Below are 12,962 nucleotides of genomic sequence, written 5' to 3'. Positions count from 1 at the left end.
ACCTTATTGTGCTTCACCCTTTACAATACAGTAAAACCTCCAATAAACGGACACTTTAAAGGGCGTACACCTCTGATTAGCGGACAATTCTATTTTCCCTGGTCATTTCCTAGTCAAATTCTCATAAAAATGTTTCTTAAATGCGGACACTCGATAGACCTTTTCATAAATTACTTTACGAACATCACTTGCCTCGTTTTGAAATTATTACCATGGTGATTAACTTCCAGTGGATTTTATTAAAACTACTTCCTATTCATAAAAAAATCATCTAATGTCTCAAGAGACATAATCACCATGGTAATTGTTTGAATACGAGGCAAGTGATGTTCGTGACGTAATTAATGAAAAGGTCTATTAGCGGACCCTCCAATTAGAGGAAAAAGTTTTTTGTACCAAACGGTCAAAACCCTAATTTTTCCTCTCTAATTAGCGGACATCGATGGTCAAACTGGTCACAAGACTTTAAGAAATTAGACATGATTAATTCATCCAAACTATTTCTTAAACACTTCAAAGTTTCATTGAACAAATGTTTTGAGCGCTACCTATATCCAGTTAGTGAATTTGCCTACGTCATAAAAAGTCTGGGACCATTTTTGGAAGCTCTGAAGAGCAATATAGTGGAATTTCAAAGCAAAAACTGACCAAAATTACGTCAAAAAATGTTATAATTTGGCCATAACTTAAGTTTTAAATCCGTCATTATTTTGTGTAGGTTGTCAACAAAAGTACTAAGAAATGACTGAAGGGTATATAACTGGTTTCCATCTTAAAATTTCATAACTTTGAGGCTACCATACAATAAAAACATCCAAATTCAGGCAACAACTACCAAGAAGTGGTGTATTTACCTCCTGATTTGCCCACAGTGACCCTGATTACAGACAATGAAAACCACAAATAACTTTCCCATTGCTCCTACTACAAAATTATCCTTGTTTCAGTGGTCAGAAATAAAATTGGTACACCATAAAACCGCTTTATGGGTGAAATAGGTCCAAAAACGATAAAAATCGCCTAAAATGGGCATTTTTACCCCCTGGTTTGTCCATTTGCACCCTGGTTTTGTTAGTTTTAAGTCAGCATTGTAATCTTTCAGGATATATTACACGGAAATCAAGTTAAAACTATTTTTGATGATGTTTTAACCAAGATTAGTGGTGAAAATTGCTCAAATAAGGTAAAAACCCATAAAAATGGGCAATTTTACCCCCTGCAGCCCTGAAATAATACTAAATACTGTCTGTTTGAAACTTTTCTGATGTATTGCATCAAGGTCTATCATAACACCTAGTTTGTGTCTCATTAAAAGTTGTTTGGGTAGGTCCCAGACTTAAAAAGGGTAAAAATTTAGTTAAAATACCCAAATTTTCCCTTTTTTCCCCCAGGCAAACCTATAAAAATAATTTTTCACAAAAAATTTTTGCCTAAAATAATCATTAGCCTACCTTGAAACTTTTTGCAAAGTTTCAAAGCAATTGGTCAACTGATTGACTAGATACAGCAAATTATATCATCCCTGGAATGGCATTTTCCTTAACAAATCCTTACAAAGGGTAAAAAGTACCCCCTAAACTCGGGCCCATTATGAAAAAATGACCAGGAGTTAGCTTTGGGGACCGACCATTTCCAAAACTAGGATAGTTGAGGATTCCAAAAATGTATAGTTTATCCTGTAGAATCTTGGGTTAAGCAAAAGTGCTTATTTAAGGAGATATAGGATTTGGCTCCCGGACTAATTAGTTTTTTCTAATTTTTTGCTCAAAGAAGTGTATTAACAATGCCCAAAACATGGCCGAGTCCGATTTTTGAGAAAATTTTTTTTTCGGAAATCGCCGTTTTTCTGGGTTTTCATTGGACATTTTCCTTATAATTGGTTGTTTTTTCATTCAAAAACATTATTAATAGCAATGCCCACCATATCAAGCATGTTTAATTTTCAATAAAATTGATTTTTGAAGCCGGAACTATTTAAAAATCGCCGGAACAACCTATTGCCGGAAAAACCGAAAAACCGACATTTTCTCGAATTTTCATCCTTAGTTTTTTCCGATTTTTTGTAGAAAGATGCGTATTCGCAATGCTCAAAACATGGCCGAGTTCGATTTTTGAGAAAAAAATTTTTCCGGTTGAAAATGCCGGAAATCGCCGTTTTTGCAGATTTTCATTGGATTTTTTCCTTATATTTCTATGTCTTTCACACAAAAACATTATTGATAACAATGCTCACCATCAAGCATGATTCAATTGTCAATAAAACTGATTTTTGCGACCAGAACTTTCTATTTATTTTTTCCCTGCAACCCTTCCCTCTCCACCCCCCCATCAACAATCAATGATGAATTTATTGCGTTATGCATTTTCGCTAAACGCTATATTTTCTGACTGATTTTTATCATTTTTCTCCTCGCATTGCTATCTAACTTTCATCATCAGGTAGGTCCATTCAGCATCTAGCTTGTTCAAATTTATCCCGCCTATCCTAAAAACTATTCCCATTTTTGTGATCTTGTGTGTAGCTCGATATAAGAAAAGATTCGAGTTGGAGAGATTCGGAACAAAAAGTCCACAAAATGTCGAAGAGTGATCAAAGTGTCATTTTGAAATAGAGAAATATTTGAGGGTAATTATAAGGTAATTATAGACTATTTAGAGCAAAATAAGGGACTCTTCATTTGACGAAGAAGGATTGAGGTTTGGGGGATGGAAAAAAAAGAAAAATTCACCCAGTAATATTTTTCCAGCTAAATTAATTGGTTGGTAAAAATTTCCAGTAACCAGCACCTTTCATGTGACCATAAGAGTGACGTCATTGGCAAAACTGCAAAGGGAAATTAGGGCTGGAAAAAACGACTGAATTTTAAAAGTCAATATGATCGATACAATCTCTGCGTGAATTTTTGTGCAAAATTCTGTATTAAAACAACTTCCTTACTGTCATAGTCCTTAGTATAGTGCATGAAAATGTTTTCAATTTCATAATTTATTATTGTTTTTAAACTAACAAAAACACGACAAAAAAACATTTGTACAATAAAATATTTGTTCCTATAAATATCTGAATTTCTACAAAAAAATTCATATTGCAAAATAAAATGTGAGGTTATGTAATTCTTGCTACTCCCTATGAGTCTGTTGTTCAGTAGATTGGTGTGTCACTAAGACCTAAAAAGTCGAAGTCACTTTGACAAAAAGTTTTTTTCTCTGTCTGCTTTACCAGAAAGCATTGAAATGATTATACCTTACACCATACGAGCTGCTTGATTGGTTAGAGTTGGAGATGGAGTCTTTGAACTATTGATTTAAGTGATTCGCTGGCAAATTCGAGCCCAAGTCCTTATTCAAGTAACTCGTTGGAAGTATTAATTGGTTAATGAGAGAGAAATATTTATTTGATTGAAACCATTCTTATTTATTCATAGAATCTCCACAACAGAGTGCAAACTTACTGCAAATGCTAAAAAATCACCAAACATAATTGAAAATTCCAGATCTGTCAGACTCGGTATGTTATTTTTATATTTACTACCATTACAAATTCTTTGAAGCCTGTTCAAAATGTTTAGCATTGATCAAAAGAAAATATTGCGCTTATTTTGGCGAACTTAGTAGATTTCTTCCAACATTATCGCTGAAATTAGATTCTTTTAGGGTTTTACTTCGCGAAAATCCCTATCAGGTATTTAAGGACCCAACCTCTATTCAAATGCAATATTGTCTTTGTATTGATTTCTAAGTCCTAACCTTAGACAATAATTATAATTTCTAATACTATAATGTCTCTGATATTTTGCCAATGGCACCGTCTCGATACCCTTTTCCAATATTTCACATTTCAGATTTAGTGTTCAATCCAAAAAACTCGAAAGTTAATGCTTTGTGTTTGGCAGCTGGTCATACTATCGTTTTCTTTTTTACACGGACAGCCATTTCAACTCGTGCCACATAGTAAACCCTTTAACTGATTTATTCATATTTTCATGAATCAAGAATATTGCCAGTTGATGCTGATTTCTTTTTATCATAAAGCATTTCGGAAGCTGGGTGTTTTTCCTTCTTCTTCTTTTTCCCTTTCTTAGATTTTCCCTTCTTAGATTTCTTACCAACAAGAGCCATAATAGCAAGCTTCAGTCTTTCAACTTCACAATCACGAACTAATACTTTCAATTTTAAGTCATTCACCTGGTCGACACCAGTAAGTTCAATAACAGGAGGATCATCGACAGGTGTTTCATCAGGAACTGCTTCAACGATATCTAAAGGTACTGGTGAAACGATCTCTTCTTCAACTGCTTTGTTTTCCTCGACGTTAGGAACTGCTTCAACTTCCTTTGTTTCTTCAGGTGTAGAAATTTCTTCAACAACTGGAACTGCATTTGGTTCTGGAGCTGCTTCTTCTGTAGCTGGTTCTGGGGCTGCTTCTTCTACAACTGGTTCTGGGACTGCTTCTTCTGCAGCTGGTGCTGGTGCTGCTTCTTCTGCAGCTGGTGCTGGGGTTGCTTCTTCTGCAGCTGGTGCTGGGGCTGCTTCTTCTACAGCTGGTTCTGGGGCTGCTTCTTCTACAACTGGTGCTGGTGCTGCTTCTTCTGCAGCTGGTGCTGGGGTTGCTTCTTCTGCAGCTGGTTCTGGGGCTGCTTCTTCTGCAGCTGGTGCTGGGGTTGTTTCTTCTGCAGCTGGTGCTGGTGCTGCTTCTTCTGCAACTGGTGCTGGTACTGCTTCTTCTGCAGCTGGTTCTGGGGCTGCTTCTTCTGCAGCTGGTGCTGGAACTGCTTCTTCTGCAGCTGGTGTTGGGGTTGCTTCTTCTGCAGCTGGTTCTGGGGCTGCTTCTTCTACAACTGGTGCTGGGGTTGCTTCTTCTGCAGCTGGTTCTGGGGCTGCTTCTTCTGCAACTGGTGCTGGTGCTGCTTCTTCTGCAGCTGGTGCTGGGGTTGCTTCTTCTGCAGCTGGTTCTGGGGCTGCTTCTTCTACAACTGGTGCTGGTGCTGCTTCTTCTGCAGCTGGTGCTGGGGTTGCTTCTTCTGCAGCTGGTTCTGGGTCTGCTTCTTCTGCAGCTGGTTCTGGGGCTGCTTCTTCTAAAGCTGGTGCTGGGGCTGCTTCTTCTACAGGTGGTTCTGGGGCTGCTTCTTCTGTTGTTGGTTCTGGGGCTGCTTCTTCTGCAGCTGGTGCTGGAACTGCTTCTTCTGTAGCTGGTTCTAGGGCTGCTTCTTCTGCAGCTGGTTCTGGGGCTGCTTCTTCTACAGGTGGTTCTGGGGCTGCTTCTTCTGCAGCTGGTGCTGGAGCTGGTTCTTCTACAGCTGGTGCTGGTGCTGCTTCTTCTGCAGCTGGTGCTGGTGCTGCTTCTTCTGTAGCTGGTGCTGGAGCTGGTGCTGGGGCTGCTTCTTCTGCAGCTGGTGCTGGAACTGCTTCTTCTGTAGCTAGTTCTGGGGCTGCTTCTTCTGCAGCTGGTTCTAGGGCTGCTTCTTCTGTAGCTGGTGCTGGGGTTGCTTCTTCTGCAGCTGGTTCTGGGGCTGCTTCTTCTGTTGTTGGTTCTGGGGCTGCTTCTTCTGCAGCTGGTGCTGGTTTAGCTGCTGGAGCTGGTTCTTCTGCAGCTGGTGTTGGAGCTTGTTCTTCTGCAGCTGGTTCTGGGGCTGCTTCTTCTGCAGCTGGTGCTGGAGCTGGTTCTTCTGCAGCTGGTGCTGCTTTTTCTGTAGCTGGTGCTGGAGCTGCTTCTGGGGCTGCTTCTTCTGCAGCTGGTTCTGGGGCTGCTTCTTCTGCAGCTGGTGCTGGAACTGCTTCTTCTGTAGCTGGTTCTGGGACTGCTTCTTCTGCAGCTGGTTCTGGGGCTGCTTCTTCTACAGGTGGTTCTGGTGCTGCTTCTTCTGCAGCTGGTGCTGGAGCTGCTTCTTCTGTAGCTGGTTCTGGGGCTGCTTCTTCTGCAGCTGGTTCTGGGGCTGCTCCTTCTGCAACTTTTGCTGGAGCTGCTTCTTCTGTAGCTGGTTCTGGGGTTGCTTCTTCTGCAGCTGGTACTGGAGCTGCTTCTTCTGCAGCTGGTGCTGGAGCTGCTTCTTCTGTAGCTAGTGCTGGAGCTGCTTCTTCTGCAGCTGGTGCTGGTGCTGCTTCTTCTGTAGCTGGTGCTGGTGCTGCTTCTTCTGCAGCTGGTGCTGGGTGCTGCTTCTTCTGCAGCTGGTGCTGGTGCTGCTTCTTCTACAGCTGGTGCTGGAGCTGGTTCTTCTGCAGCTGGTGCTGGGACTGCTTCTTCTGCAGCTGGTACTGGAGCTGCTTCTTCTGCAGCTGGTGCTGGAGCTGCTTCTTCTGCAGCTGGTGCTGGTGCTGCTTCTTCTGTAGCTGGTGCTGGTGCTGCTTCTTCTGCAGCTGGTGCTGGTGCTGCTTCTTCTGCAGCTGGTGCTGGTGCTGCTTCTTCTACAGCTGGTGCTGGAGCTGGTTCTTCTGCAGCTGGTGCTGGTGCTGCTTCTTCTGTAGCTGGTGCTGGTGCTGCTTCTTCTGCAGCTGGTGCTGGTGCTGCTTCTTCTGCAGCTGGTGCTGGAGTTGCTTCTTCTGCAGCTGGTGCTGGTGCTGCTTCTTCTGCAGCTGGTGCTTGTGCTGCTTCTTCTACAGCTGGTGCTGGAGCTGGTTCTTCTGCAGCTGGTGCTGGGACTGCTTCTTCTGCAGCTGGTGCTGGAGCTGCTTCTTCTGTAGCTGGTTCTGGGGCTGCTTGTTTTGCAGCTGGTGCTGATGCTGCTCCTTCTGCAGCTGGTGCTGGAGCTGCTTCTTCTGTAGCTGGTTCTGGGGTTGCTTCTTCTGCAGCTGGTGCTGGAGCTGCTTCTTCGGCAGCTGGTGCTGCTTCTTTTGCAGCTGGTACTGGAGCTGCTTCTGTTGCGGCTGGTGCTGGAACTGGTGTTGGTGCTGCTTCTTCAGTAGCTGGTGTTGGGGTTGCTTCTTCTGCAGCTGGTGCTGGTGCTGCTTCTTCTGCAGCTGGTGCTGCAGCTGCTTCTTCTGCAGCTGGTTCTGGGGTTGCTTCTTCTGTAGCTGGTGCTGGAGCGGGTTCTTCTACAGCTGGTGCTGGAGCTGTTTCTTCTGCAGCTGGTGCTGGGACTGCTTCTTCTATAGCTGATGATTGGGCTGTTTCTTCTGTAGCTGATTCCAGAGTTGATTCTACAGTTGTTTGAGTTTCTAGTTTTGCGTCGGTTGTTTCAGTTTCAGGGGAACATTCTGTTTCTTGTTCTGAAGATGGAACAATTATTTCAGTTATTTCTTCAATAGTTTCATACTCTACTTCGATGACACATGTTTCTGTTGTTTCAACTACAATTTCTCCTGATTCCATTAGTTTGTTTTCGGCTGATTTATCTGTAGCTGGTGCTTGAGCTACTTCTTCTGCGGCTGGTGCTAGAGCTGGTGTTGGGGTTGCTTCTTCTGTTGCTGGTGCTGGTGCTGGTGTTGCTTTTTCTGTTGCTGGTGCTGAAGCTGCTTCTTCTGCAGCTGGTACTGGAGGTGCTTCTTCAGCAGCTGGTTCTGGAGCTGCTTCTTCTGTAGCTAGTTCTGATGCTGCTTCTTCTGCAGCTTGTGCTGGAGCTTCTTCTGTAGCTGGTGCTGGAGCTATTTCTTCAGTAGCAGGCTCAGGAGCTTCTTCTTCTGTAGCTGGTTCTGTAGCTTCTTCTTCTGTAGCTGGTGCTGGAGTTGCTTCTTCTGTAGCTGGTTCTGGGGTTGCTTCTTCTGCAGCTGGTGCTGGAGCTGCTTCTTTTGTAGCTTGTGCTGGAGTTACTTCTTCTGAAACTGGTGCTGAAAATGCTTCTTCTGCAGCTGGTTCTGATGCTACTTCTTCACTAGCTGGTGCTGGAGCTACTTCTTCTGTAGTTGGAGCTGGAGCTGCTTCTTCAGTAGCAGGCTCAGGAGCTTCTTCTTCTGTAGCTGCTTCTGTAGCTGCTTCTTCTGCAGCTGGTGCTGGAGCTGCTTCTTCTGCAGCTGGCGCTGGAGCTGCTTCTTCTGTAGCTGCTTCTGTAGCTGCTTCTTCTGTAGCTGGTTCTGGTGCTACTTCTTCACTAGCTGGTGCTGGAGCTATTTCTTCAGTAGCAGGCTCAGGAGCTTCTTCTTCTGTAGCTGCTTCTGTAGCTGCTTCTTCTGCAGCTGGTGCTGGGGCTGCTTCTTCTGTAGCTGGCGCTGGAGCTGCTTCTTTTGCAGCTGGTGCTGGAGCTGCTTCTTCTGCAGCTGGTACTGGAGCGGCTTCTTCTGCAGCTGGCGCTGGAGTTGCTTCTTCTGTAGCTGGTTCTGGGGCTGCTTCTTCTGTAGCTGTTGCTGGAGCTACTTCCTCTGTAGCTTGTTCTGGAGCTGCTTTTTCTGTAGCTGGTGCTGGAGCTGCTTCTTCAGTAGGTGGTTCTGGGGCTGCTTCTTCTGTAGCTGGTTCTGGGGCTTCTTCTTCAGTAGCTGCTTCTGGGGCTGCTTCTTCTGTAGCTTGTGCTGGGGCTGCTTCTTCAGTGGCTGGTGGTTTGACTGTTTCATCTGCAGTTGTATTTGGGGCCGTTTCTTCAGTTTCAGGAAGTGCTTCGACTTCAGTAGTATTAGTTGATATAATAACATATTCCTCTGCTTTTCCTTCTTCCTTGACTTCTTCTTTCTGAAAAAAAAAGGATTCGGCTTTCAAACTTGTTTGGTAATACGAAGAAGTATAAGGATTATTTTCATATCTTGTCACGTTTTGAAGTTATGTCATCCATTATAACACATTGAGTTATTATTACTTTTTATCTTTCATAAAATCTCAAGTATTTTAAACCTCAGACAAATTGTTATCGAAAGGGTTTCGATTGAGAGATTTTGTCTCTTTTTCTTTTAAAGTAGCTATCATAATTTTTGCAATAATTCATTGTATATTAAGTTTCGCATTTATAGTCTTTTGTTTCATATTTTTTTGAAATTTTAATTTTATTCCCTTTTTTCAATGATTCGAGAAAATCGAGAACATATCAACGTCCCCAATGTCATTCACTTTCAAGATTAACATCTTTGTTTCAAGGTTCCGAAAACTTCATAAAATCAGGTCCATCTTAGTGACATAACATATACTATATGTAAAATGGGCCATTCCATACAAGGGGGTGGACGAACATTTCCAGAGGGTATACGTAATCTGAGAAAAATTTCTAGGGGGTGTTTTTCATTTTTCCAAGGGGGTAAAAAGTTATTCTAAAATTTCAAGGGGTTAAAAAACTGATGTTACTTCGTCCACCCTCGCTTTAAGGTATGAAAATAATTTTTCTAAGGTTTTTTTGCAAATTTTGCCATTTTCCAGGGGTTATCCACACATCTTCAATAATTTCTTTTTGACTTGAAAAGGTTCGTCAACCCCCTGTATGGTTTTTTTTATGGAACAGCCCAATGGACTTTGCATTACACTATATTACGATGTATCTTGTTTTTTTAGATTGATTAATACATACTAGCAACTGACTGCTTTATTCAAAATACCATATACCTAAATTTTCAATATCTTTAACATACTTTAATTTTGATTTTGATTTTCTCGTAATGCGATGAGATAATATCTGGTGCTTGGACAAATTTGATTTTAAACCTCTTGCAAGAACTTAGATGTTCATGTGCAAAACAAGCTGTCTCTATTCTGATGTAATTGTTGATTTTTAAGGCTGAATTGTACCTGTTTACGTATTTTCTGTCATTTATTAGAAGATAATTCCTATATTATCGTAACTGGTGAGAAACATCTCCAAAATCTTTGGAGATAAAAAAAAACAGCAAAAAACCTATCCATTTTAAACGAACTATTTTTAAAAGGCTGATCCTTGTCTGGTTGATCCTGATCCAGAATAAAATGAGAACTTAAAAAGCTTTTTTCTCACCTTTGTGATTTCTTCGGTCAATTTTTGTAATTTGTTCTCCGTTTCTTTCGATTTGGATTTCTCTTTTTGAAGTTCACTTTCTGTTTCTTGTATCTTGCGTTCGTTGGTCACCAAGATGTCCATTGTGGCTTCATACAAAACGTTCAGGTCTTCATATTTATCCGTCAGTGCTTGGTTCTCTTGCGATTGTTCCTCTAATTCTTTCTCCTTCTGTAAAACATATTCACGCAATGATTCCATGTTTTTCTTTGATTCTTCAAATTCTGCTTCTATTGCATCATGGTCACTTTCAATTGGTTTCTGGGATTGCTCCATTTGTTGTTTTTGTTGTTCAATCAATGCGTTTTGTTCTTCGATCTGTTTGTTGATATTCTCACGATCGCGTTCCATTGTTCTGATTGTGTTCTCATAAGCAATCTCTTTGTTTTTATAGTTCTGCAATTGTTCTTCGTATTTTTGAATATCATTTTTCAAGGATGCAATTAAATCGACATGGTCCAAACCTTTTGTGTTATTGTTGTTGTTCAAAGCTTCTTCATATTCTCGAAGTTGTGTATCCTGTTCACTGACTTTCGCTTTCAATACAATGATTTCTTTCTCTAAAGCTGCTTCACGGGCGCTAGATTTTTCAAAAGCGACCTCCATTTTTCAACTAAAAAAAAGAGCAACAATGAACGAAATAAAAATGCTGCACAAAAACCAACTTTCACAAGGTTGTCTTGGCCAGCATGTTATATTCGCAAACAAAATTCTCTTTCGTTCCAGACTCCAAATATATACACGTAGTCACTGCTTATATCTTATCTCTTTCTTCATTCTAAAAGCTTCTTTCTTTGTGGTGTGTTCGTCCTATCACTCCATCCACTGAACAAAAAGCACTCCTCCTTTTGGTCAAATCAACACTCAATCGCAGAGGTGAATTTTTCAACTAGCTCGGTATTTTTCAAGAGTTGATGTAAAAGAGAAGGCGCGACCAGCATAAGTATGTTTCTTAACAGGATTATAATGTCAGTAAAATAATATTTTTATCGCTTTCCAAATTTTCTGCTAACTGTTCATTTACAACAAACTTGTCAAAAGCCTTGTTGTTGTTTTAATGTCAAATACTCTCATACACCGATGGGGAAAGTCTGATTGAAATTTCCAAATAGAGTTGTAGTAAAACTATCTGGAGCTCATTAAGTCATAACCTAATTTTATTGGTAGTTTTGGACTAGAAATTGGTCAACCATTTATAGAGTGCTAGGGTCTTTTTATTTGGTTTCTCAAGTTACAGCCCTCTCTCATTCACTATATTTTTTTCTCGAATAGAAAACCACTAGAGATGGACCTGGAACAAAGTGGAAGGCGTTAAGTGCTATTTGAAAAATGTATGATAATAGTCAGTGTTATCTTTCAGATCTGATATAAATGAATAAGAGATTATTTCACTCTCTATAAGATAACAGCTACTTAGTTACCAGTCCCCAACCAGTAAAAAGTTGTAATCCTTCGAACAAAATACCTGAGTACAAGTTCTATGCACAATTTGTTTTTAGAAAAGTTGGGTATTAAAAGCTTCTTAACTTTTTTAAAGTCGTATTGAAACCAATAAAACGGTCTTTATCAAAAAAATGATAGAAAGAGATTTTTATTATTGTCAAGGGTTATCAGGGAGGGTTTTAAATTTTTTCCTGTCGACTGATCCTTAAGTATGCATCAAAATGCCTTTTAATATTCATTTCCACCCTTCTTTATAAAGAAACCCTATCACTATCTCACTTCTAGCGCTTACAACGTTCGAAAGTACGTTTTAAAGACGTCCCTCGATTCATTATCGAAAGCGATTTTTTCCGGATTTAAAATCGAAAGAAAAAATCGGTGGCGAATTTAAGGATAGACGGAGGAACGTATTGTTATATAACAAACAGAACCGCAAAAATGTATTTTGTCAGATTTTATTGAAGCTTTGGGAAATGTTTGATAAGAAACTAACCCACTCTTTCTTCAGCTCTCATTTTTTGTGTAAGTTTTAGAACAAGATTGTAGTAAAGCCAGTCATATAAAAATATCGAAAACTTTTTAAACGATTACAAAATAATTTGTGGTTGCTGGTCATTTAGTTTGTTTAAAGCAGTAAATTAAAACGATTTTTTTCTAATCCAATTTGAAAGTGATTTCCAAAAGTCGCCAAGCCTCATCAAAGTTGACATTTTGAGAGAAATATTTGAAGACGACGAAGTTTGAGAGACTCTCGAGCTTCATTTGTTACATATAAAATTAGGTCATCCTTTCCTGAGAAAAATACATGTATTGGAGAAATAATATCACTATTTCCTTTCAATGTCTATTCCATGCCCTGTGGCGTGGTTGCTATACTTGTCAGGTTCGACCATGCGAGGATGCACAGGCCTCCAAAGTCGTTAGAGTATAGAGTTACTATACACCAGCAGCTCGATGTGTCGCGATCTCATAGTCAGGTTAGCGCAATGATTTCCCTATCCTAAGATAGTGAATGCTGACCTGGCTAGGGCGTGTTCCATTCTTTCGGTATTAAGTTCTTTCTGTAGGTGCTATATTTCAAATCCAGAAGAAAATTTCTTAACTTAAATAATTTGAAGAATCTAAAAACGACATTCAAATACAGATAAACCTGACATTGTCAATCCAATGTCAAATCGATCCACAAAACTGATACGTACTAAAAGGATGAGCGTCAAAATTGAGGAATTACATCTAATCCTCTTCCATAGAATATAATATATGATAGGAAGATAAACAAACAAGTATAAATAGGTTTCAATAAATGAATAAATAAATAGATAAATAAATAAATGGATAAATATTTCAATCAAATGTCACGTAAGTCATCATCAACACTTTTAATATCATCTCGGACACCTATCGTTTGGCAAATTAGAATATGCTGAGGGTTTTGTATTTCGCCACAGATACAGTTGGGATGACCCATTCGATGCATAAAACTACCATATCGAGCATATCCCGAACGAATACGGTTGAGCAGAACCCACTCTCGACGCTGTAGGTCACATCCAGGGGGCGGGGTTTGTTCGAGGGCGACGGGAAACTGTTTTAGTTGGTGGGTTAACTCATTCCGCTCATTCCAAAGTTGACGCCATTTTTCTT

The 12,962-nt window shown here is 40.4% G+C and overlaps 2 protein-coding genes across 2 annotated transcripts; both read right to left on the bottom strand.

The window, feature by feature from the left end:
* Positions 1-3,889: 3,889 nt before the first annotated feature.
* Positions 3,890-6,147, bottom strand: LOC136819229 (polysialoglycoprotein-like; the record flags this gene model as incomplete). Its single annotated transcript, XM_067075446.1, has 1 exon — positions 3,890-6,147. A coding segment is annotated over one exon (2,166 nt), but the record flags the coding sequence as incomplete, so codon positions are not given.
* Position 6,148: 1 nt separating this feature from the next.
* LOC136819228 (paternally-expressed gene 3 protein-like) lies at positions 6,149-10,564 on the bottom strand (the record flags this gene model as incomplete). Its single annotated transcript, XM_067075445.1, has 2 exons — positions 9,837-10,564; positions 6,149-8,593 (listed from the first exon to the last, which is right to left on the bottom strand). Coding segments are annotated over exons 1-2 (3,090 nt in total), but the record flags the coding sequence as incomplete, so codon positions are not given.
* Between the last annotated feature and the right edge of the window lie 2,398 nt (positions 10,565-12,962).

This window comes from Clytia hemisphaerica, unplaced genomic scaffold (genome assembly GCF_902728285.1).
Source record: "Clytia hemisphaerica strain Z4C2 unplaced genomic scaffold, Clytia hemisphaerica genome assembly, whole genome shotgun sequence".
Taxonomy (NCBI): Eukaryota; Metazoa; Cnidaria; class Hydrozoa; order Leptothecata; family Clytiidae; genus Clytia; species Clytia hemisphaerica.
This window is presented reverse-complemented; position numbering and strand designations above follow the sequence as displayed.